This window comes from Lethenteron reissneri, chromosome 31, assembly GCF_015708825.2.
Source record: "Lethenteron reissneri isolate LAM-NWPU_2019-01 chromosome 31, ASM1570882v1, whole genome shotgun sequence".
NCBI lineage: Eukaryota > Metazoa > Chordata > Hyperoartia > Petromyzontiformes > Petromyzontidae > Lethenteron > Lethenteron reissneri.
In genome coordinates this window covers 10,166,123-10,189,456 of record NC_083809.1, presented here as the reverse complement: position 1 = coordinate 10,189,456, position 23,334 = coordinate 10,166,123, and the positions used below count along the sequence as shown (strand labels likewise).

The following is a 23,334-nucleotide window of genomic DNA, read 5'->3' as shown; positions in this document are numbered from 1 at the left end:
GTAACGTAAAGCACAATTCGCCCCCCCCCCACCCCCACCACCACCATATCGCCCTGAGCAGCCGTGCGGTACGGCCGCACGCCCAAGCGGGAGAAGGAGCGGCTTCTCGCCGAGATGCGCAGCCTGGGCCTCGTCTCCGAGGTGCCGCCGGCCGAGCCCGACCTCCCCCCGGGTGGCGCCAGCCGCCCCGCGTCATCGTCGCCGCTCGCCACCGCCGGCCACCCGTTGGCCTCCCGTGGCCCCCCCGGGGGCCCCGCCAGCCCCGAGCTGGGACGGCCGCCCGAGGGCCTGCGACCGTTCGCGAGCTTCTGCGAGATGAGCACGGACTGCGAGAGCGACGGCCGCGCCAGCTGCCGCAGCTACGGGGAGTGGTCGGACCCGGGCTCGGGCGACGGTGCCTACGATTCGCCGAGGGGCTGCGGCGGCGGCTGCGGTGGAGCGGCGTCCGCGGGGGACGATATCGGCGCGCTCTCCGGATTCTGTCCGGTTCCGCACCTTCGGCCAAACGTCCTGGTAAGGCTCGCCGCGGGCACCCCTAGGTTCTCATGAGCACAATCGCACACGCTACGTACGCTTCTGCAGCCGGTCGTCGGGGTGAGACTGCGCGCCGAGCGTTCGTTCTCGAGCGTGGGTGAGCACGGCGTGATCGTGGGCAGGTGAGCGATGGAACTAATAACTCAAAACTTGTTTTTATTATACCAGGTAAGGCCCACTTGAGCTATATAGCTCTTTTTCAGAAGCGACCTGGCCATAAATGATATCTCAATGAAATGGTTTATCACGTGGAAATGTGTATAGCAGCCAAAGAATCTAAACGCGGGTTTCTAATTGTGGAGGCAAAAACCGGAGGACTTAGAGAAAAATCCACGCGACCACGGGGAGAACGTGCAAACTCCAACCCACCACCTGCTGTGTGCCAGGCGAGGTCGTTAATATCTCGCCGCCGTGGGCTCGGCCGTGTCTCTCCAGGCGTGCCCCCTCAACTCGAACCCGCTGGGGCTGCACGAGGGGGGCCCCCATGCGGCCTGGGAGGCTTTCTCCCGCTGCTTCACGCTGGCCGTTCGTGAGGTCATCGAGTTCGCGCGCGGGGTCCACGGCTTCCAGAGCCTCTCCCGCCACGACCAGGTCGCCCTGCTCAAGTCCGGCACGTTCGAGGTGAGGGAGGGGTGAGGGTGGGTGACTAGCGGTGGGGGTGGGTGACTAGCGGTGGGGGTGGGTGACTCGCGGTGGGTGACTACTGGTGGGGGCGGGTGACTAGCAGTGGAGGCGGGTGACTAGCGGTGGAGGCGGGTGACTAGCAGTGGGGGTGGGTGACTATGAGTGGTCAGGTGTGGAGTCCCTAATTTTTGCCGCCCTCTTTTCATGATCAATTGCATCGCTCACTGCAGTTCTAGGCACTCACCCAGCCACTCACACAGGGCTGTAGCTAAGAGTGAGGAGACACTTGTGAGGCTCGCCTTGAACACGGCCACTCGTGGATAATGTACATTGCTTCGGATAAACGATTTACCGCGAGAACTTGTGATCGACACAGTAGATCTTGTACTGCAGGGCATGCTCGAAGTGTTGAGAGTTCGGCGGAGGCGTAAAATGTGTGTCGCGACAAGTACAGATCACTGCAGGCGTGTTTCGCCATGCAGTATTGCAATAGCATCTTCCTCTAATGCTATCGCAATATAACATAGGTCCGGACCATTACACACAATAGAGGCTACCGATTTCAAAAAAATACCAACGGGAACCAATTCATTTTGCCGCATACGTCCAAAATAATTCGTCGAATGCAAATGAACCAATTTGTTTTTTTTTACCCCTCGGTCATTGAGACGCCGTGTATTTAACGCAGACCGCCCAGGAACCCGAGCCTATTCGTTCCGAGCATAGCCGCTCCAGTTGTCGCTCGGTCGTTGTTGCGCGTTGTCGCTCGTTGTCGATCGACAATGATGGACAACGACAAGGATTCATCTTCTTGGTTCTTTCAGTAAAGTCACGTAGAAGGGAAATAATAAAATAATAAAAATTATTATTATTGTTTTATTTTGTTTATTTTTTTATTTCCCTTCTACGTGACTTTACCGAAAGAACCAAGAAGATGAATCCCTGCAGTCACGAAAGCTTTAAATCGAAACGACAAGGATGGACAATGATAACGATCGATGACCGTTGTCGATCGACGATCGCGCCACGAGATCCGTCGCCATCCGTTTCCCCCGGGGAGGGATCCTCCTCCGGCTGCGTGTCGTGTCGTGCGTGCGCGGGCGTGGCGGGCGGCAGGTGCTGATGGTGCGCTTCGCGTGGCTGTTCGACTCCCGCGAGCGCTGCCTCACCTTCCTGGGGGGCCGGCGGTTCGGCGAGGACGAGCTGAGCGCCATGGGCATGGGCGAGCTGCTGGTGGCGATGTTCGACTTCAGCGAGAAGCTCGAGTCGCTGCGCCTCTCCCCCGAGGAGCTGGGCTTCCTCATGGCCGTCACGCTCGTCTCCGCAGGTGCCGCCCCCGCGCCACGATCGAGAGCGACAGCGCACGCGGCTGAGAATTGCCGATACGGCGATGCGACAGCACAAAAAAATCACAACCATGCACTGCATACGTATGTTGAACTTCTTTCGCGACCTACGTAGCCAGCCGTGCTAATCGGAGGTGCTAGGGAAGGGCAACAGACTGAACACAAACAGCAGTTCTAAAGGAATTCGTTCTCAATCTAGATGTTAAAGCTCATAGCTCCACTGGCTACCTAATATTGGAAGGAAGAGCATTCCAGATGGCCGCGGAAGCCCATCTGAAAGTGCGCGATGTGGTGACCATCTTTGTTCGATGGTTAGCCAAAAGCCACTGCGAGGATGACCGGAGTTTACGTGATGATTGATGCTCCTTGACGAGATCAGAAAGGCATTGTGGTCCATTTGTGGCAGGCACTTTGTGTGTATTGAGTGTGAAGTTATAATGTATTCGTTCAGCAACCGGAAGCCTAAATAACCCGCGAGCCACTCACCACTACAGCCCCAAATTACACTCCAAGCACAAACGACCACAACTCAAGGAATCGGTTTGTTGACCCGTACGCGAACCAGCCGAGTTCACAAATCACTGCATCATTTGGGCCCGTGGTCGGTCAAGCAGAGCTCAGCATTCAGAGCTGCAGCTAAGAGTGGGACATGACAGCGCCATGCTTCATCCCACACAAAGCCAAACACCCTTTAATGGCATTAGCCAACATCCAACTTCACAACAGCACTCCAAAAGTCCGGAGACTCCCAGTGAGGCTTTCCTCTGTAACAAAATAAATGCTGCTTTTTATAGATTATTACCTCGCATTCCATATCCCGCATCGCCGGTGGGTACGCCCACACGAGTGCGCGTCGCGGCGCTGCGTCACGGTTGATTCGCGCGGCGCCAAACTCGTCTGTGACGTCCACCGCCTCACTGTGCGCTAACCGGGGGCGGCCTCGCCGTGCCTCCTTCCTCTCTCCGCGCGATCAGATCGGGCGGGCGTGGAGGACGCCCGTGCCGTGAGGCGGCTACACGAGGCGCTGACGCGGGGACTGGGCGCCCTGCTGGCGCGCAACCACGGCAACGACCCCACGCTGCTGTCCCGCACGCTGCTTCGCCTGTCGGACCTGCGCGCCCTCAACGGCATGCACTCGCGCAAGCTGCTCAGCTTTCGCGTCGACCTGTAGGCGCCCTCGGCCCCGCCGCCACCGCCGCTGCGCACCAGCCATGCCGTCGCCATGGCGCCGACGGCCACTGGCGCCGCGTCCGGTGGGGACGGCACCCGCACGCTCCGAGAGGGCCGCCCTGGTGGTTCTGGGTCCCGACCGCACAGCTGCCCAGGTGCTCTCCCGCGGCGCCTGTGAACCGGAGCTTTTAATAGAAGGGCACGCGACTCCGATGGCCATCCCTTACGCATCGCGAGGCGGTCCCAACACAAGGAAATGCGAACAGTCCGCGTTGGGTCGAGGCCCTCGGTGAAGGCCACGGGCTCGGTGGCGCGTGTGCGGTGCACGCGCGCGCGAGCCACTAGGCCAAGAGGATGCCGCCAGGGAGGCCGCTCTCCATTCAGCACCCGCCCCGGAGACGCTTGGGGAGGACATCATCGCTAAAAGGGCCTTTTCCGGGATGCTTTTCTTCACATAGTCGTTCATCTGTGGCGCTCGGGTGGCGGGGGGAAGTCGAGTTTGTGCAACCGACTCGCCGCTCGCAGGCTCTGGGGTCGCAGCCGGGCCGGGTGGCGCAGTGTCTGGTTCCACCGCTGTGCGCGCACAAAGCCACCCCCGTTGAAGGTTCACTCAGAATGGCGCAGCGAAGCCTCAGAATCATCGCTGCCGGGCTTGCCGAGTGGCCCTGTGGTGTGTTTTCTTTTTTTTACCGAAACAAATAAAAATATATATATCTACAGGAGCAGCTGCACGCAGGCAAGAGCAAGAGCATCGTCTCGTCATGTTTTCCAGTGACCCCCCTGATGCTGCTCGTCGTCGTTATGCTTTGCAGGAGGAGATTGTTTTCTCCGCATCATTATGGGACAAGTAGTTTGCCATCACAGGACGCTCGCGGTGAACCGCGCATCGAGGAAAGTGACGCCTCGACGGAGATTTGTACAACAAACAATATTTCTCAGCCTGGCATTGAGTGGCGAGCAGATGTTGCGAGTGGGATGCCTGTTCCCGACAGGAATAGACGGAGCGCAACACGGTGATGAGGCTCGCCGGTGACAGCATCATCTTTCTGAAAAATGGAAATGGCGCGGCACAGCGGACCGTCAAATTACAACTCGGCACTCGGCTCGTCACTGCGCTCGGCATAACGTTACACTTTTCCCTCTTTGCTTAGATTATTCTTGAAGTGCAACAAAACAGCCTCGGGCGTTGGGGATCAAGAGAGGAGGAATTGATCAGTTAGCCGCTCCTACAATGATTGGACGAATAAATTCAATATCGGGCAGCTATTGAGCGTGGACAGCGAAGCACTTTGGAAGTGACCTTGGCTCGCATGCCCTGAGCACTGGGAATCCCTACGATTAACTTGCAGTCAAAGTGGATAAACGTTCATTCGTGGGTTGTGCTCTGTCCTGACGTGTGGAAGCGGCACTCTTGCCGTTTTCAGCATGCACTGGAGTCCCATAATGCACCGGGACTGCATTGTTTTGACGTTGCATTTATTTATCATCTCGTGTGCCACCTCTCATAATAAAGCCCAGGCAACGCTTTTTTTTATCATTCCTGACAGCATGTTCTTTCTCAAAAGAGAAGACAGATTCTGTGGAATGCAGAGCTGTTAACATTATGCAGGATCTTGGAGAGAGTGCTGTGTTTTTCGCACCTGTTAAACCCATCATGAATAGTAATTAGCACGGTTGGCTATGCACGGTGCGAAATAAGTTCAACGTGGTACATTATTTGACAGCTCATCACTACGCTAGAAAAAGGGGGTTGCAAGCAAGGTTGCTGGTTTGCAATTGCATCTCGGCAATGCTGAGTGATCCCGTAGGATTGATATTCAACTGTCGCTCCCCCATGTCCCTTCAGCTTCAATGCCGTCAATGCATTGCGAGGCGGCGGTGGCGCACGCCTGCAATCCAACACCGTCGAGGCGAGGGTCGGTGCACCGCACAAAACGTTGCGAAGCCTCTTTCAGGTTGGGCATCGAGGAGCCATACTGTCACTTGCCAGGAAAAGGCAGCGCAGCAAATGTGGACCTCACCGGATGCGTCCATATTGTTGACCCATAGCACGGGCGGGGGTACTTGGGGTGCCCCCGGTTTCCACCCACGTATAAACTCTCATTAATTGGCTGATAACACCTTAACCCTTTGCCATTCCGAGACGTCTGCAAGTTGCAGGGTGGGTCCTGTGCACCGCTGATTCTCGGAACGCGCAAGCGGTTCAGCGTGAATTTTATTTGGAGAGGCGTAGTAGTTCCGTTCTTTTTAAAGAAGTTGTACTCACCATAGAGAACTGTAGCGACACGACCGCACTCTACGATAGCTGGCGCCAAACTACCACACGCTCTCCTGCATGGCCTTTTGGATAACGTAGGTGAACAACAAAACAGCCTTTGAGCGTTAGAGATTAAGAGAGGAGTAATTGAACAATATCAGCTGCTACTAAAATGATTGATGAATAAATTCATGGCCTTGTGGGAGAAAGTATGGCAGAAAAACTCCTCAACAATTTCAGCCAATTAATCAGCCTTTATATATGGGAGGAAACCGTGTACGTCATGGGAACGGAACTGGAAGAAAAACTGATTACGTACATGTACGTCATCGGAATGGGAAAGGGTTAATATTTAGAGGACCGCAGAGATTGGGCAATTGGTGGCGCCCACTTGTCTGTAGTTCGGCGCGTCTCTCCGAGAGTGGGTGGATACTGTGGCTGTTAGAAGTCGAAAGCGGGAGTTATATCATCGTCCTTGGTAAGAGGATGTTGTTGCAAAGTGAAATGCAGTATCGTACAAAGAATCCTCTCATGTAAAGTAATGTTATATTTATACTCTGTCGACGTTGAACCCTACGTTATTGGCGAGAGGAGCGACTGAAGGAAAGCTTCGTCATGTTCAGCAGCGAAGCTGATTGGTGCTTGTTCCGGGTTGCAAATGTTGGACCAATAGGAGACCTTTGGCCCTTTTCCACGGGCACATCCAAACCACGCCAGCGCAAGCGCCCTTGCGGATTGCGAGTTTTCCCACTGGTTATTTGTGCGAGCGGAGACGGAACCGACCCGTGTAACTCTTGGTCTCACAAGGCATCTGAATTTGGCTCGGGGGGGGAGGGGGGCCAAGCGCGGGCCAGGGGCGAGGTTCCGCAGTAGCAACACAACCTGGTGCCTGCCGAAGCCGGGCCGGGCCAGCGCGGCTCGCTTGTACAATGGAAAAGAGGTATTTAAGTCCACCACGGAGGTTTGCAGACCTGTGCGTTTTATTGCAGTAGTTGAGCGGCGAGTTTGACTTGTTCTATGACCGATCGTGTGCCGCCTCGGCTGAAGCGTTGTGAGTGACAATCTGCCGTTTTAATTAGGGTCCGTGCTGAGGCACAATGAAATATCTTCATTTGCAAGTTGATTTAGGATGTCGGCTTTCTTTAAAAAGGTTTCTACCATCCAACCGCTGCTGTCCACCATTGTGCGGATGGTTTGTAGCAAAGCACAGCTTGAGATTCGACATGCACAAGTTGTTACTTTTTCATGAGAGTAAAAAAAATAAGTGTTTAGCGGTCATGAAACACAGCCGGGAATGTTTAGTATGGGGTGGCTGGGTGGTAGCATCCACTTAAGGCTCCGCGAGCCCCATTCGGTAGACAGCAGGGTCCCTGTGGTAAATGTGTTTCACAGTAAGCACACTATTACGGTTCTGTGATGTACAAATCAGCTCAGCTGGAGGATTACATAGCCATTTGCCATGCTTTGTACAGAAACGTTGTTTGACATTTCCGGCGACAAAAGCCTCCTTTGTTATGTGCCACAATGGTGTTCGATTTAATGTACACGTGGAAGATGCAATTGCACTCAAAGAGCAGCATTTCAAAGACTCTCTCTCAAATTACACACGTGAAGCCGCAATCCCATTCGCTGGGTCGTCTTAAGGTCACCCGAAATCGGATGATGAGAAAACTGACGGATAAGAGCTTAACATGGTTTTATTTTTGGAAGTAATAGAGGTGAAATATTACAATACAAAGACATGCAGTGACTAATCTAAAAGAGCCGTCCATCCTTTGCAAGGATTATTGAGGACACTTGCTGGCTTTTATTAATGTTTGAATACTTGGCCCAATGTTACACACAGTTTTCTTGGGGTTTCTTTTTTTCCTGCATCACTATTTATTTGTAACAGTTTATATTTACACATCGTGGTTGACATTCGTAGGCAAGACCCATTTGGCCTGGTTGGTATGTGTGCGAAAGTCCTATTCAGTCGGGAACATGGAAAGTATGCATTTTTTAATGTACGTATAAGCACCGGGTTCTACATGATCGTTAACGATGGCAAGATTTACACTAAATGGCTCACCGTGATAAAGGTGAGTGTGTAGAAATGATCTTCACTCGAGTCCACCTTGACCGTTGATGTTTTCAAGCCTGATTCCGTGACATATCAGTAGCGTGTGACGTGTGAGGAGGCGTGTGTGGACTTGCCATCTGGATTCCCGGAGCTTGAGATTCGTGGGATCCTCGTGGTGAGTGCCCTGAAACGTTGTGAACGGGCCTCACTGAGGATATCGGGCATTTGGCTGGTGAGCCGCTCCTGAAGTGGCGCTTCCCCACAAATCATTTGCCGGTTGATACAGACTATGAACTATTCTACCAGACAAGGCCCACTAAACTATATTTCTCTTTTTCAGAAACGACCTGGCCACAATCAATAGCTCAACGAAGTGGATTATGGCATGGAAATGGAAACAAGCCAAATACTGTAAACGCGTGATGTTGATTCTAAATGTGGAGGGGAAAAACGAAGGACCCGGAGGAAAATCCACACGACCTCGGGGAGAGAGAAACGCAAATTCCAAATATACAGCAGGCGTGATGGTTGCCACCTCTGATTTGCGAAGATTTTACAAAGAATTAACATGTGTGATGGGAATACAAAATATCTCACGATGCCAGAAAAGAGAAACTGTATGCAAATGCATCGTCCTGGGTGGTGTATTATTACACAACTGATGTAAAATGGTGCTTTTAATGTCCAGGAAGGACTTGCAGATTTACTAGGACAGCGGCGACCTCAAAAAGAGACATCCTGGGGAAACCCCAAGACAGGTGGAACCCCCTGCGGCTTGAACGATGTAGACATTAAAGTTGGGGCCATGTGTGAGAAACGCCCGAAATTCAGGACCAGCTTATTGGACAAGTTCCTGTCTTAGCAGACGGCAGAGGCAATCCCTGTCTGCAGTTGAAGTTAATCGCGTGTGCAATGTTTCTGTGTTTCATAACTTTATTGCAACCTTCTAATATTGAACTGCATCACATGTCAAACGGAGGGACTTTGCTCCTCCTGTTTTAAAACACTGTTGCATGTGACTGAGCTGTAAAATTCAGCCTATGTGTGTATGTTGTGTGCACCTATGAATGTTGTCCTCCCGCCGCACCTCCAATTAGCACGGTTGGCTACGTACGGTGTGAAAGAAGTTAAAATACACAAAGTACATCAAATGAATGAGGTTGAGAGGCCCGATCTCAACCCTACCTTCTTGCCTGAGCAGCCTAGCAAGAGACCCCCGAGAGGCGATCTAGACAAAGGAGAGGCGCCTGCTTGGCCTGTGATGTAAAGTCAAATAACTCGGCATGCTGGATCAGCAAATGAGGCCCAAAATAGGACAATGTGAGACAAGTAACTAAGATGAACTATTACTTTTATAAACGAATGCATTATTCTTGTTCAAAAGTCTCCGCGCATTGATGCCCATACACAAAAAAAATTAACCCGTAAAAACAAAGTTTTTCACTATAAATCCTTTATATGTAAGATCACCTCTTGACATGCCCCGTATATTCCCGAGGGCACTAGCGTTGACCCGTTTTACCACTTTCAAGAACCTGGCGGCTTCAATGTAACTGCTCTATAAATAGTCTCCACTGTACAGCGTGGGGGCAGGGATTTCATGCCATGTGGTTAGTCAACATTTGCGTCATCATGAAACGGGCGGCTACAGTCCTCTCGTCCTCTGGCTTGAGATGACTGCCACCTATGGGTCAGATGATTGTCTGCCACCATTAAGCAATTGGTAATTAAATATTTTTAAAAAATTCCCTAAACAGTGTAAAATTTTGGAAAAAAAATTTTCACGAAAATTAATTGTCACGCACAACGAGTCTGCGTGCAAAATGTCAGCTCGATTGGATCACGGGAAGTGGGTTAAAAAACGACCGAAAGATTTGCACGGTCGTAAGCAAGCAAGCAAGCACGCAAGCAAGTGAACTTAATATAAAGGATTTAAAAAAGGTCAGCTGTTAAAACGTAAGCATTGCCATGATGACCATGTGATCCCCCTCCAGCCAATCGGCGTGCTCGGCGCCCTGTGTTGCCACAGCCTTGTGCAAATTGCAGCCCCGTGTTAAACGGGGCAAAGTCAACGATAACGTTGTACGAAACAACGTCAATGTTTGACAATTGCACCGTTTAACTTCATGTATGTGTGTTGAACTTATTTCGCGAACCACACTCAGCAGAGGTGCGGGGGTAGGGCAACAAATTAAACACATAAGGCAGTTCTAAAGAAAGGAGTTGTCAATATAGATGATTTTAAAGTGCATAGCCCCAGTGGCTTCTTAATGTCAGAAGGAAGAGCATTCGAGACGGCTGCAGAAGCGCAACTTTAGCTGAAGAACTTCTGCAGGTTCCACCGAGGGAAGCCAGACTTTGTTCTTTCTACAGTTAGTAGTAACCTTTACACAAATTAGCCTAAGTTAGTAATCCTATTAACATGGGATTTATTTTTAAACTTCCTCGGATGGTGAACTTGCATCTCTTTTTCAGCATAAAGGCAGAGTGCTAGAAAGTTAAAGCGCCCAGGGATTGGCGAATCTATGCTGAAAAGGTGGAAATGTGGCTTAGTTGGTGGAATGTACTGTTCATAGAGAGTGCCCTTAAGCTAGCCTACAACAGATGCACCTTACTGTTGGTCGGATGAGTAAAATAATCTGGCACGGTGAGTGGTCGCCGAATGGGTGAAGCCCCCGATGGTTACGTGTGACTTTGTTGAAGTGCTCCGTTTGAATGTGCCTCCCGAGATGACGAATGTAAGCCGAGGAGCGCGTCCCATAAGCTTGAAGGCCATTCGATGCGAGACGCACATCATTTCCCTCGCGTGGACAAAAACCCGGTGGTGTGACGCGTGCATTTCTCAGCTTTGGAACAGCACGACCGTGTGCGGGTGTGGAATCTGCTGCACCTTGAGGGGTGTCGACTGCTGCCTATCGGCATCTACACAGGGCCGACTTAATTCCCAACCTGGTGGACGTCTCTCGATTGGGAAGCATCGTGTGTTTACAACGACCAAAATAAGTTGTGCGATATTCATTTAGGCGGGCGTGCGTTTGTCTTTGGACTTTGGTCGGAACGTCGTGCGGGCCCCCGGAAGGATGATGTCGCAGTGGAGACGCGGCCATGGCTGGCGCGAGAGCGCGTGCGTGGATGAACCGCACGCGGTGGAGGGCAGCACGACACAGGGCATCGCTCCGAGGCGCCGGACTGGTGACCTATGGGTTGGATTCACCCAGGATATTAGAACCGCGCTCAAGTGAACGTCGCTGGCCTCGCGCTACACACGAAAAAAGGTGCTCGCCACCACCGCAAAGCTTCATGACATCGTTGACACGTGGTGTTGCGTTCACATTTTGGGCCAAGTTTGTGTACAAACTACGACCTTTATGCAGGGAGAAAACATTTTTAAAAATCCATTCTGATAAATGAGTTCAAATTATCACTGATGTCATATCAGCAGCTCCGTGGTCGGTGTCTCACTGCGGTCACGCGTGTCATCGTCGCTCGACTAAGCCCCACTTGGGCTACGTCACTTGGTGAGGCTTCGGTGGCCCAATACGTTCCGTTGACGTCGTGCGAAAAGGGATCCTGCGTGAACCCCCGCCTCGGCGTCGATACTTTAATCACTTTACTTTTGAGTGTAAGCAAAATGCGCATCGGAAGCAACGCACTTACTGCTGTACCTATGCAAACGTTTGGTGAAGGAAGCGACATCGGCAGGGCTGCAACGGCTTTGTAGAAATGCTGTTAAGAGAAAAAGCTAGGGATTTGCTTTGGAAAAAATAGCACTGTAATGAGTGGAACATTAAAGTAAAAGTGTTGCCATTGTACAAGGCGAATGAGGTGTCTTCGTGAAAGAATGTTACAGCGAATAGTAGTTGTTCAAATGAGCAATGCCCATGTTCAAACGTGTTGTTGGCAGATGTTTCTGTGGAATTTGTTTTATAATGAGGAAGTTCTACCAACTTTTTATGCAACTATTGCAGTTTTAAAAAAGTCGGAAAATGTACAGATTCTCCTGTATTGCAATTATCACCTTTTTGCCAAATATTATTCGTCTTTCTGCACCCAGCTTCTGGCTCCGTGTTCAAGTGGGGTCGGCAGTTTATCTTGCCTGTGGCTTGTATGCGTTTGATTTAAAAAAAAACACGAGAGATGTTAGCATCTTTTTTAAGTGTGGTGAAATGTTCTAAGACGCACACTCAGTCCTCTCGTCTGTCAGAACTATTTAACTGCAAGAACTGTTTGCCTGTAACTACCTTCCCTCTGAGTTTACGTTTTACCGGTGCTGTTGGTGACCGTGACGCAGGTGATGCATTATGTAGTCAATGTAAGTCAGGAACGCCCGAGTCTGATTTTGCCAAGTTCCGAAATCACGCACCCATTTACTGGATCATAAAATGACCTTATGAGATGCTGCCTCTGCTGTTTCGTTATGCTGGGTACACAATGTAAGAATGATTCTCACTTTGCTGTCATTTAGCCGCATTAACAAAGCAGCATTACTTCGTTTTCAGATTTTAGTTTTGCCAAAAAGTTCGTGTAAACTTCATGAAATGTACATGTTGCCAGTGTGGGTGGGTGAGAGAACCAGGGATGGAATGATTTCTGCGACGAAAAAATATTTAATTGTTGGTGCCTCCTGACGTGGCATGACTTGAGTGGTTTCCAATTTCTTCATGTGGCCGAAACAAGTAAGTTAACGTATAATTGACTATCATTCGTCATATAAATACATGGGCACAACTGTCAAGTTTTGCTGCTTTAGGTGATGCCGATTTCAGCTCTGGCCCACGGACTAGTTGTGACATTCTCTGCACTGCACCTGCCTGTCCACGAATCGCAAATAAATACTACAATGGTTCAAACAACATTTGTTTTAGAAATTTCTTCGTGTTAACTTTTTCCACCTTCTCAAGTATGTGACCATGGGGGTGGGTATTTCCTGCTACATTTACTCTCCACGTCGTCTCGAACAAAGGCCACCGTTGCCAACTTGAGTATACTCGCTGAAGCCATTGTACCGTCAACGACGCATCGTGGCAGGGCACTCCCGAGGTGGGATAACATCGCGGCCAAAGTGTCACTCGTTCAAAACATCCTCGGACATTTCTGCCATAACGGAGTAAAGTAAAAGAAAGCAGAACGGTCAACTTCACCCCGCACTTTCGTCTTCGTGTCAATTGAGGGAATATAAAATATTTAAAGTACTTTTTTTTTAAACACGCTTTAATGAAATGTACTGTCCGAGCTGCCCCTCCCCCTGCCCCCTTCCCCCATCGCCCCTCCCCTCCTTCCACATCCCCAGCCCCTCGGCGTGGCTCCCCGAGGCTTGCCGTGACGTAAGGGACCACGTGGTGATTTACGGGCAGCGTGAGTTGAGCGTGGACAATTAGAGCCGTAAAAAAGATTGTTTAAAAATATTTTTTTTATGATAGAATATAGTATTGTCATCAGTATGACATCCCTACACCAAGTTTGCAGTCGATACGACATTGGGAAGACGGTTAAAATTGAGTAACAAGATTTTAGGATACGACAAGAGAGAGAGTGAGTTAAATAAAAGCATGTAAAATGTTTAAAACTATTTATTTTGAAATGTTAATGATAGAATACAGTCTTGTCATCAGTATGACATAGCTATTTCAAGTTTGCAGTCGATAGCACATTGGGAAGTGGGTCAAAATTGAGTTGCAAGATTTTTTTTTTTAGAATACAACAGACTGAGTGAGTTAAATAAAAGCGTGTAAATAAAAAAAGGAATGTGAGAGTGAGCGACGTGTCCTCACGATGGTTTCGCTTCAAAGTTTTGCCAGTCGTCAGCCAGGTGTCTCAGCGGTAGAGCGAGTGGCTGCACAAGCATATGGTTGCGAGTTCAAACACTGCTTGCGGGTTGACTCAGCCCATCAGCCCCTCCAGGGTTGATAAAATTTGTACCACTTTGAAGCATTTTTGCTATGTGGCACTGCATGAGGTAGTGCAGCGGTTAGCGTACTGCGCTACGAAACCTGGCGACCCGAGTTCAATTCCCGCTCACGTGCCAACACCATTGACGATTATCTGAACCAGTCCTGGGTCTTCCCCGAAGTCGACTCAGCCTCACGTAAACATCTCCACTGGGGAGACAAAGGTGGTGTAGTGTTGGCCACCCACCCCCTCGTGCGCCATGCCGGCCTTTATAGGTGCTCGCAAACAGCACTTGCCCCAAAAGTCTGTTAAGACTTTGCGGGAGGGTGGGGGGGGGGTGTCTTGGTGTGACCAAGAGGTGACATGGATTTGTGGGGCAGCTCTGAGGTAATACTAAACAAAAAAACCGGAACTTTCTTGAGAACGCCGTGTTTATTGTTTTTGACGGACAGATTTCATGCGCTTTCTTCCATAGCCCAAGAACAACAATTTTTTTTTAAAAGTGCGTATTTATTTGACAGCTGAGGACAACAACACTGGATCTCATCCCGTGTGCATCATCACTGCTGCCTGATGAATCCCTGGTCCTCGCTTGTAAAGCACCATGGCAGCCGCCTGCTTGGAACATCTTGGAACATCAGTTCATAAAAGCACGTGCAGTGCCGTCTTTCTTCGCGTACAAAAAAAATCCCGATGCGCATCGAAGAGACGTGAGTGAGCAGTGAATTAATCGAAAGTAATTTCTTTGCACAATTATACAAGTTGCAAAAAAGATATATATATAAATTGTACAATGCTTGGAAAATTGTTGACATTGTGTTGAGGCTTAATTGTCTCACCTTGTTATTTGGATAATGTTCCCGAGAAAATGTATTACAATTTTTCATCTCCACATGTTTGTAAGGTTCCTAATTACAACTTTAAACGTGGAAAGGAAGTGATTGTTTTGCTAATTAGTCGTTGTTACTCAATAAATTAGAATGAATAAAACAATTTTGGTTAAAAAAAAAGGTTATGCAGGCAGTCCCCAGAAGCCATTATCTCAGATTGTATTCCTGTCACGTAACAATTGCTGCATTAGATCTGGAGCGACTGCTATTTATTTAATACAGCATGAGGAATTCAGGTGACAGGCACTAAACTACGCTGCACTGCTTTCGTTCAAAAGTTGTGTTTGTTGACGTGCATGTCCTGGGTTTTTTCTCCCACAACCAGAGGTGAGACGTTTAGGCCAAGGCCGTGAAAGCTCAGCCGGCACAAAGCGAGTCCTCGGCGCTCCTCACCTGACCCGGACTCCTCGAGTTGAGCGGTCGGGAGAGGCTGTCCAGTTCATTGTAAACAGTTCTTCTTCCCCGGAGTCTTCCGTGCCTCCACAAGACTCAGGCTGACACCTCGGAGGTGCTGCGATCGACCTCTGGCAGAGCCGCTTTGTTGGCTGGAGGCCGGGAGTTCAGCGTCAATCCTGGAAGACCTCGAGGAAGAGCGGAGGGAATAGTTCCGTGGGGCAGGCCACCTGCATCTGCAGGAAGCGGCTGGAGTGGCAGGCGCCGATGGTGCGCAAATCCGTGATCTTCATGAGCAGCTTGGGCCAGAAGAAGCGCTGCGTGTGCAGGCGCGACGCCACGTAGTGCTCCAGCGCCAGCAGGAACGACTCCTGGATCCGTTCGATTCGCGCCGCACTCCGCAAGCCCGGCCGGTCTGTGGGGCACAGGCGAGCCACTCCACCACACGTTCACCGCCACTTGTGGGAGGGGGGGGCGAAACGTCGTCGTTTTCATCAGACGCCGGCGTCGCATTGCACGACCTCAACGTTTGACATCGATCACCCGCGGCAAGCGTTGATCTTCGTCGCAGAGCGGCGGTCTGCATCGACTTTAGGCTATCAGCAAGGCGAGGCTTACCACCAAAGCAGAACTGTGCATTGTGTAATTTGCCTACTGGGTCAACGACCTCTAACTCAGATGAAGGTATGTGGTAAACACTCGCAAAGGCACAAACAATATTACGTGTAGGCTTAACAGACTGCAGGGGAAAGTGCTGTTAGCAAGCGCCTATGAAGGCCGGCATGGCACACGAGAGGGTGGGTGGCCAGCACCACGCCCGGCCGCCTTTTTTGTCCCTCGTGGTGTTTGTTTAGTCATCGCACCAGGTACTCAATTAAGGCTGAGTAAACCTAGGGGAGGCCCACCAGGACTGGGACAGATTATTCCTCGAGTCTAAATAAAGGTTCTCATTCTGCCAAATAACGATTCTGATCTGATCCTGAGATTAGCTTCACTGGTGTTGGGCGCCAGCGGGAAGGAGAACTGTGGTCATCAGTTTTCGTGACTGCAGGGATCCATACTCTTTGGTTCTTTCCGTAAAGTCACGTGCTTGTGTGTTACTTGAAGCCTCCACTCCCCCTACCCCACACCCCCACTCTCCCTGTCTCTCCTCCCTGGCTGCTCCCTCCCCCCCGTCTCTTACCTATATAGCCTCTTGTTACAGCAGCCCCTTTTGCCCACTTCAGCAATTGTTTCTTGCTGTGGTTGTCTCACCTGATGACGGACGCTTGTGTTGCGCCCGAAACGTCGTGATTTAATTGATTTCATTTTATACCCACGTGACTTTACCGAAAGAACCGAAGAGTCTGGTCATCAGGTTCGCAGCGCAGCGCGCTCACCGCTACACCGTCGCTCCCCACACACACACACTCAACACAAGTCAGCACACGACGCGACAGCCGGCACCGTTGGCGGTCATCCTGCACGCGCAACGCGGAGGACACCGCCATCGACGCGGAACGTTCGCTCGTGCCGCCCGGGCGCTCATCCGTCACGGCCGTCGCCACGCGTGGCATCGGCGGCGGCACGTACGGTGGCCGTGCGGCGGCGGCGGCGTCGTACCGGACGAAAGCAGCAGCACGGCCTGGAGCAGCGCCACCTCGGCGTCGTCCAGCGCGAAGCTGGCGAGCGAACGCCCCAGCTGGAAGATGGCATCGGAGACGGCGCCCAGTCCGCCGAGCTTGAGCTGCTCACGCCGCACGGCCATCTCGCCGTTGAGCGTGAGCGTGTCGCTCTCGGCGTCGTAGCGCACGGCGGCGCGCAGCGACATGATCTCCATGCAGCAGCCCTTGAGCAGAATGATCTGGTCCTCGCACGGCAGCTGATAGAAGGGCGAAGCGTACCGACCGAATGAACGAGCTGATGGGCAACTCTCTGGAGCAGAGTTCTTTGTTGCAAGGCCCGCCAGGGGCCACTGGCGGCCCTTTGGTGCGGTCCCTGACGTGCGGCCCCCATGACTATACACACGAAAACCATCGCGCTGTCAAATCCAATGTATTGCTAAATGTGTGGTGGCCCCCACTGATGTCTTATCGACGTAAGCGCCTCCCCCCCCGCCCTCTGAAAATGAGCGAAAAACACTGCTCTAGATGATGTTGTGCAACCCTGCGTGTGGTGGGAGTGCCCACGTCGTTGGTAGGCTCGCCTGCCTTAGCACTTCTAATTGGCACGGTTGGCTACGTACGGTGCGAAAGAAGTTCAACATACACACATAACCAGAGCATCGTCTAGAAACGTACAAAGCCGTTACTCTTTCTCTGCCACTCTGGATTTCAAGTCTCTTTGCAGAACCTCGGATGACCGATGGGATGACGCTGTCTAACCATAGCTACTGCAGGAAACTAAGGTGGGACCTGCTACCTGCATGCTAAGGGAACACCATCTACGGCACTGGCCTTGTGGATCCTCACTTCTCATAAGGTGGACCCTGCCCTCTGTGTTTCTTTATTTCGCTGTACTGCCACTCTGTTGCTCACCACATAGTCTCACAACCTATACCATGCAAGCGATGTGCACACCACACCTTGCTTATCTGCTGAGATCCGATGAGATCGGGGCACATTCCGGGCTTATAGGCGGGGATTAATTTCCCACTGAATAGTTTCCGGGTCATTGGTAGACTGGAGTAGAGTAGGCACATGACTAGTAGCCATATCCATAGCAAGAGGTATTCTGGATGTGGTGTGCTGGGTGCAGAAGATATTTTCCTGGGTCGTCGATCCGGATGAACAGGCCTGAAACTAATCTCCGCTCATCCGCATCACACGTACTATGGCTGAAGGTGAACGAATATCGACAAGCGTGGGGGATTTGCCTCGGTGAAGACGGGAAGCTTCTTGGCGAAGTCGACGACGCGGGTGATGGCGGGCGTGATGATCCGCGTGAACTGAGAGAAAGCTTGCAGGTCCACGGGCGCACGGTCGTCGGCCTCCTCCTGCACCGCCACCGCCGCCACCGCCGATTTCACCTCCCCTGCCTCACCGGGTCCCGGCGCGGACTCGTGCTCTCCGGGCTGGCAACGCGCACCGCAACACAGCCGCTCGTACGCGCAACGTGCCGAGGCGACTCCGCTTGTCCGTGGCCTTGCAGACGCCGCCACGCCACGCGATGGGCACGCCGCACGACCCCTCGGCATCCTCACAGAAATCTCCACTCCGCATGCCACGACGCAGTGCACCTGATCGCGCCGCCAGCACCGCCGCTGTGCTCTCGCGTGCGATACGGCATCAGCATTCCCGCCGATGCTACCACAACCACCGCGACCATCGCCGTCGCAGTCAACACCGGTGGGGTAGCTATGAAGCATGCCAGCGATGCAATTGCGCCGGGGACTGCTGATCGGAGGGGCACCCACGCTGGGCTACTGAGAGGGATGGGAATTTGAGTGGTGTCCCATAATTTTTCTTCTTGGACCAGGGCTCATGCCGACCGCATTATGCCACTGGCCACCTGTGGCCACATTTATTTAAACTTTTTTTTGACGAGGTAAGGCCCACTGAGCTATGGAGCTCTTTATCAGATTTCTATCGGCCCACTTAGTTTCAATGAATATTATTCGTAAAAGTGATGCTAATCATGTTGGCAGTGGCCAAATAGTATACTCTTTTAGCGAATTCCATGGGATCTTTAGTAACATCAAGCGAGCAGGAAAGGACTCAGCCCACTAGGCTGGCATGGTTGGCATGGGCCCTTCTGCAGTGAACCATAGTCCAGTGGCCCGGTCCTCTGGCTCTGGATTCCTCTGTGTGCAGTTGCACCTCCTGCACACTCCGCAGGTCCGCCACGGAGACGGCGTCTCCCACCTCTCCTGGCCATGACGAGCATGACGCGTTGTGGTGAACGCGTTGTTTGTTGTTACAGTAAACTAAAAACCCTAAACTAAACTTTTTAAAGTTTATTATGTAACTCTTTCTCAGAAGCGGCCTGGCCACAATTGATAGCTCAACAAAGTGGCTTATCACGTGGAAATGCATAGCAGCCAACTACTCTAAATGTATGTTTCTAAATGTGGAAGGAAATACCAGGGGACCACGGGAAGAGAAACATGCAAACTCAAAATATACAGCAGGAGTCAGGGTTGAGATCGAACCCACGACCTCCTGCAAAGCAGGCGAGGGAGTTAACATCTCCTAGCCACCGCGGCGCTCACCAAGAACCCGAGGTGCTCCTTCCAGCCATTGCCCTGCGTGCTGGTGGCTCGGTGAGCATCCGTCACCATGCGGATGAGCTCCCACTCAGCGGCGCTGGGCTCCGCCGGCAGCTGCTGCTGCTGCGTCTGCCTCTGCGACTCCTCGCGGCGCCGACGCTCACGGTTCTCCTCGATCAGCCGTCGCTTGGCCTGCCGCTTGTCCTCGTCCAACACAACTGGAGGTGCGGGGCCGTGGGGGGGGAGGGGTTGGGGGTATGGGGGGGGGAGTATGGGGGTATGGAGGGGGTTGGGGGGGTATGGGAGGGTTGGGGGGTGGGGGATGGGGGTGACAGCGTTGACCACCGGCTGCTGACAGGAGAAACTCTCTCTGTCTGTTCTCCGTCCGTGGCAATCCTGTTGTCCTTCCCCCACATCTTCGATTAGCACGGTTGGCTATGTACGGCGCGAAAGAAGTTCAACACATACATTCAACCTTGGCAGTATTAAATACCCAGCATCTGAGGCAGTGGTGGCGATAGGCGTACGCAAATAAAGCTTAGGGCCCCAAGTAGCTCAAAGGACCCTAGATTTATGAAAAAATAGGGGTGCATAACATATTAGCTCACATTCAAATCCGAATAAACATAACAAGGTAATTAACAATGCAGCCAATTGGTCTCTCTAATCTCTATATTGTCTGCATTGCTCACCACTATTCATCTATTTCTGGCTACATTTATAATTTCCCACTACTTCTATCTCTGGCTATACGTCTTTTTGTAATTTCACCCGGAATTTGTGAATTTAAAAGAGAGGGCCACCAAAATAACGTGTCCCTAGGGCCCCTAGTGAGCCAACATCTCCGCCGTCTTGGGCCACACGACGCACCGCTGCCGGAACACACTGTGGACTCGAGTGACTGCTGTCACGCATGGCCTGGCAGCCACCGTTATAAAAGTAAATAATTTATATTCATTTATTTACCAGGTAAGGCTCACTGAGCTTTATAGCTCTTTTTCAGAAGCCACCTGGCCACAAAAAAGTGGTTCATCACGTGGAAATTTGTAGCAGACAAACACTCTAAATGCGTGTTGATTTATAAAGGTGGAGTGAAAACCCGAAGGACCCGGAGAAAAATCCACGCGACAACAGGGAGAACAGGCAAACTCCAAATATACTAGGCGTCGGGGTCAGGATTGAACTCACGCCCTCCTGTATAGCAGACGAGGTTGTTAACACCTCACCAACGTGGCAGACTGTTGTCAGACAACATTGCAATCGCACCAGGAATGAATGCACTGGAGTAGTTCACTCATTTATGACGTTACAGATGAAGTCCCCTCTCGGTGTGTGTGTATGAACAGCCTTTGTGTGACTCCATTGCTGGATAAAGGCCTCCCCATACCAGGCTAGGTTATATGGGTTATCGACCATGATTCACCGTAACTGGTCAGTGGGTATTGGCAAAAGTTGGAAGCATAGATATTGGAGCATAGATACTGGAGCTTAGAAGTAGGGTACAACAATGTATTTTTCTGCAATACCCTCTGCTGATATACAGCCTATCACACCGGTCATACATGGTCGCCCATCCAAGCACCGTCCAGGATCAAACCTGCTTAGCTTCCGAGATCTGACGAGATCCGGCTCACTCTGGATGATGTCACAGGCCACGTTATGGGATATTAATTTGGATTTAATACGTAAAATCACAATAACATTAATCAAACCATCGATCGTGGGAGTTGAATGCAGCAATTTAAACGTCTCGAATCGCATTTGAATGCTTATGACTTCGTGTGGCTCAGTGGCCGTGCGAGCAGCTCGCGATCGGAAGGTCGCAAATTCAAATCCTTGTTGGGGGTCACTCAGCCCATGATCCCTCCAGGGTTGATAAAATAGGTATTAACAGCTGCTGTCATATAGATGGACTTTCCCCCGACCATAGAAATGTAGAATGTTCACCACTGGCTCAGAGCTGTAATGAAGAGGAGATGAACACCATTGCCGGTTGGGTAGGAAATCATTGACGTTTGTTATTGCGCGCATGGCTTCGAGGCTCTCCCCCAGTTTTGCACGTGATGTGATGGCTCCGTTGCTATGAATGGCTCTTGACAAGGCAGCTCCGCGTTGTTAACATACACGGCCCTGAAGGGTTACGAGAGCCTTTGCGAATACGACTTGAAAAGAGCACGCTTACGACGTCCTCCGATATGTTCTAGGCCATGACACGCATCTTAACGTCTTTATTTTGTTGTTGCTTATGTAACGACTTTGGCGAGGAAAGAGTAAGAGCTACTCTTATTTGGACAAAGCCGCAAAAAAGAACCCTAGGCTTCGTGCGCGTCTTCCAGTTTGTAAGATTGGATACTCTCTGTTTTCCGATTTCTCGTTCAAACCTTATTCCTCCAAACCCTTTAAAAAGTCTACCTCCCGACCAATCAGCGTGGAGGCCTCGTTCTACCAATCGGAGACCTTTGTTCATCTTCAAATAGCCGTTAGGCTGCTTATTGGCTTGGGGTAATTTTTCGGTCAGTACACTTATATAACACGACTCTGAAGAATAGTAATTGTGGACAGTAAAACTGTTCATGCTCGCAAATTCTCCGCATTACGACACGCTTTTTTCGGACTGTATTTTGAAGCGAAAGTTTTATGGGATGTCTTATGATCTGGTAGGTACTTTGTGTGTGTATATATATATATGCTTTCCCTGATATGTTTAACTCAAAGTTTTGGGGTGAGTGTCGCTTTCTTGAGTGTCTTATAATCTGGAGCACACGGTAACATATATTGTAATTATTTTAGTGCCGTCAATTGCGGCCTCGCTCGAAAGTTCAGCCGACCTCCCGAATGGGCGCTCTTACCAACTTAACCAATGCCAACAATACAACCGCCGTTCACCACTAAACGATTGTGACGTCACCACGGCGCCGGTGCCAGGCCAGGTGCACTTTAAGGCAGTCACGTGAAGTGTGGAAGGCTTTTGCTGATAGGTCACGGGACCGACCCATCAGGTGCCCATGGGTTGGCTGACTGAGATGACTGGCAAGATGCACCAGATGTGCTCCCCCTACTGTGCCAACCTGAAAGACAAAGATCCCCCGTATAGCCTTAACAGACTGTTGGGGCAAGTGCTGTTAGCAAGCACCTCTGAAGGCCGGGACGGCACACGAGGGAGTGGGTGGCCAGCACCACGCCCGACCGCCTTTGTCTCCCCAGTGGCGATCTTTAAACACCGCACCAGGTACTTATTTGAGGCTGAGTCGACCTAGGGGAGGCCCAGCAGCGGTTGAGATAATCGTCACCGGTGTTGGCCGTGAGCGAGAATCGAACGCGGGTCGACAGGTTCGTAGCGCAGCGCGCTAACCGCTACACCACCGCTCCCCACACACGCACACGCACGCACGCACACGCTTGCGGGCCTTCTCATCTTGGGCCGTGCCAAGACAAAAAGAAGCCGCACCCAAGGAGAGGAGAGGGGGCCCATGGTGTGCGGCGGAGACGCGGCAGTGAGGTGAGGAGGGCGGCAGCAGCAGCAGCAATGGTGGTGCCCACCGAATGTTTGGTGTGTCGCTTGACCACACACATTACACGCTGGACAATGACCACAACGAAGGTCGCAGACGTGTTACAATTAAAACAACTTTTTAAAAGTGTTATTCAAATGCTGAGATTGTTCTGCTTACTGGACTATGAAGTCGGGCTGATTTTCTGTTTTAAATGCGTCCACATTTTTTTTTGAATAATTCGGCGCCTCTTGAGCTACTTGGATCCCTGAACCTTTGCTTGGTTGGCCTGTGCCTCGCGCCACCACTCGGCAGCAGGCAAGAAGGGGCACGGCCGCTTACCATCGGGAAGCAACGCCTGGGAAATGTGCTAAATTGCGTGATGAAAAATATGTTCGGGAGCTTAATTCATGTCTCGAGATCTGTTTGTCCACGACGAGAGAGGGCTCCGGAAGAGTTCGTGTAGTTGCCGCTATCTCATGCCTTCAAGGA

At 51.2% G+C, this 23,334-nt stretch overlaps 2 protein-coding genes across 5 annotated transcripts in view; one reads left to right on the top strand and one right to left on the bottom strand.

The window, feature by feature from the left end:
* LOC133349781 (nuclear receptor subfamily 1 group D member 1-like) overlaps positions 1 to 12,387 on the top strand; it is a 74,214-nt gene extending 61,827 nt beyond the window's left edge. For all 4 annotated transcript variants that reach the window (XM_061563517.1, XM_061563519.1, XM_061563516.1 and 1 more), the window contains 4 exons: positions 62 to 513; positions 970 to 1,155; positions 2,275 to 2,485; positions 3,479 to 12,387. In XM_061563517.1, the coding sequence (XP_061419501.1) occupies positions 62 to 513; positions 970 to 1,155; positions 2,275 to 2,485; positions 3,479 to 3,675 (1,046 nt within the window). In that variant the 3' untranslated portion in view covers positions 3,676 to 12,387. The remainder of the gene's footprint in view (positions 1 to 61; positions 514 to 969; positions 1,156 to 2,274; positions 2,486 to 3,478) is intronic.
* A 1,950-nt stretch (positions 12,388 to 14,337) lies between these two features.
* LOC133349788 (thyroid hormone receptor beta-A-like) overlaps positions 14,338 to 23,334 on the bottom strand; it is a 55,925-nt gene continuing 46,928 nt past the window's right edge. Inside the window, exons 6-9 of the mRNA XM_061563533.1 lie at positions 19,355 to 19,569; positions 18,020 to 18,202; positions 16,768 to 17,026; positions 14,338 to 15,580 (exon numbers count right to left, since the gene is read on the bottom strand). Of these exons, the coding sequence (XP_061419517.1) occupies positions 15,339 to 15,580; positions 16,768 to 17,026; positions 18,020 to 18,202; positions 19,355 to 19,569 (899 nt within the window). The 3' untranslated portion in view covers positions 14,338 to 15,338. The remainder of the gene's footprint in view (positions 15,581 to 16,767; positions 17,027 to 18,019; positions 18,203 to 19,354; positions 19,570 to 23,334) is intronic.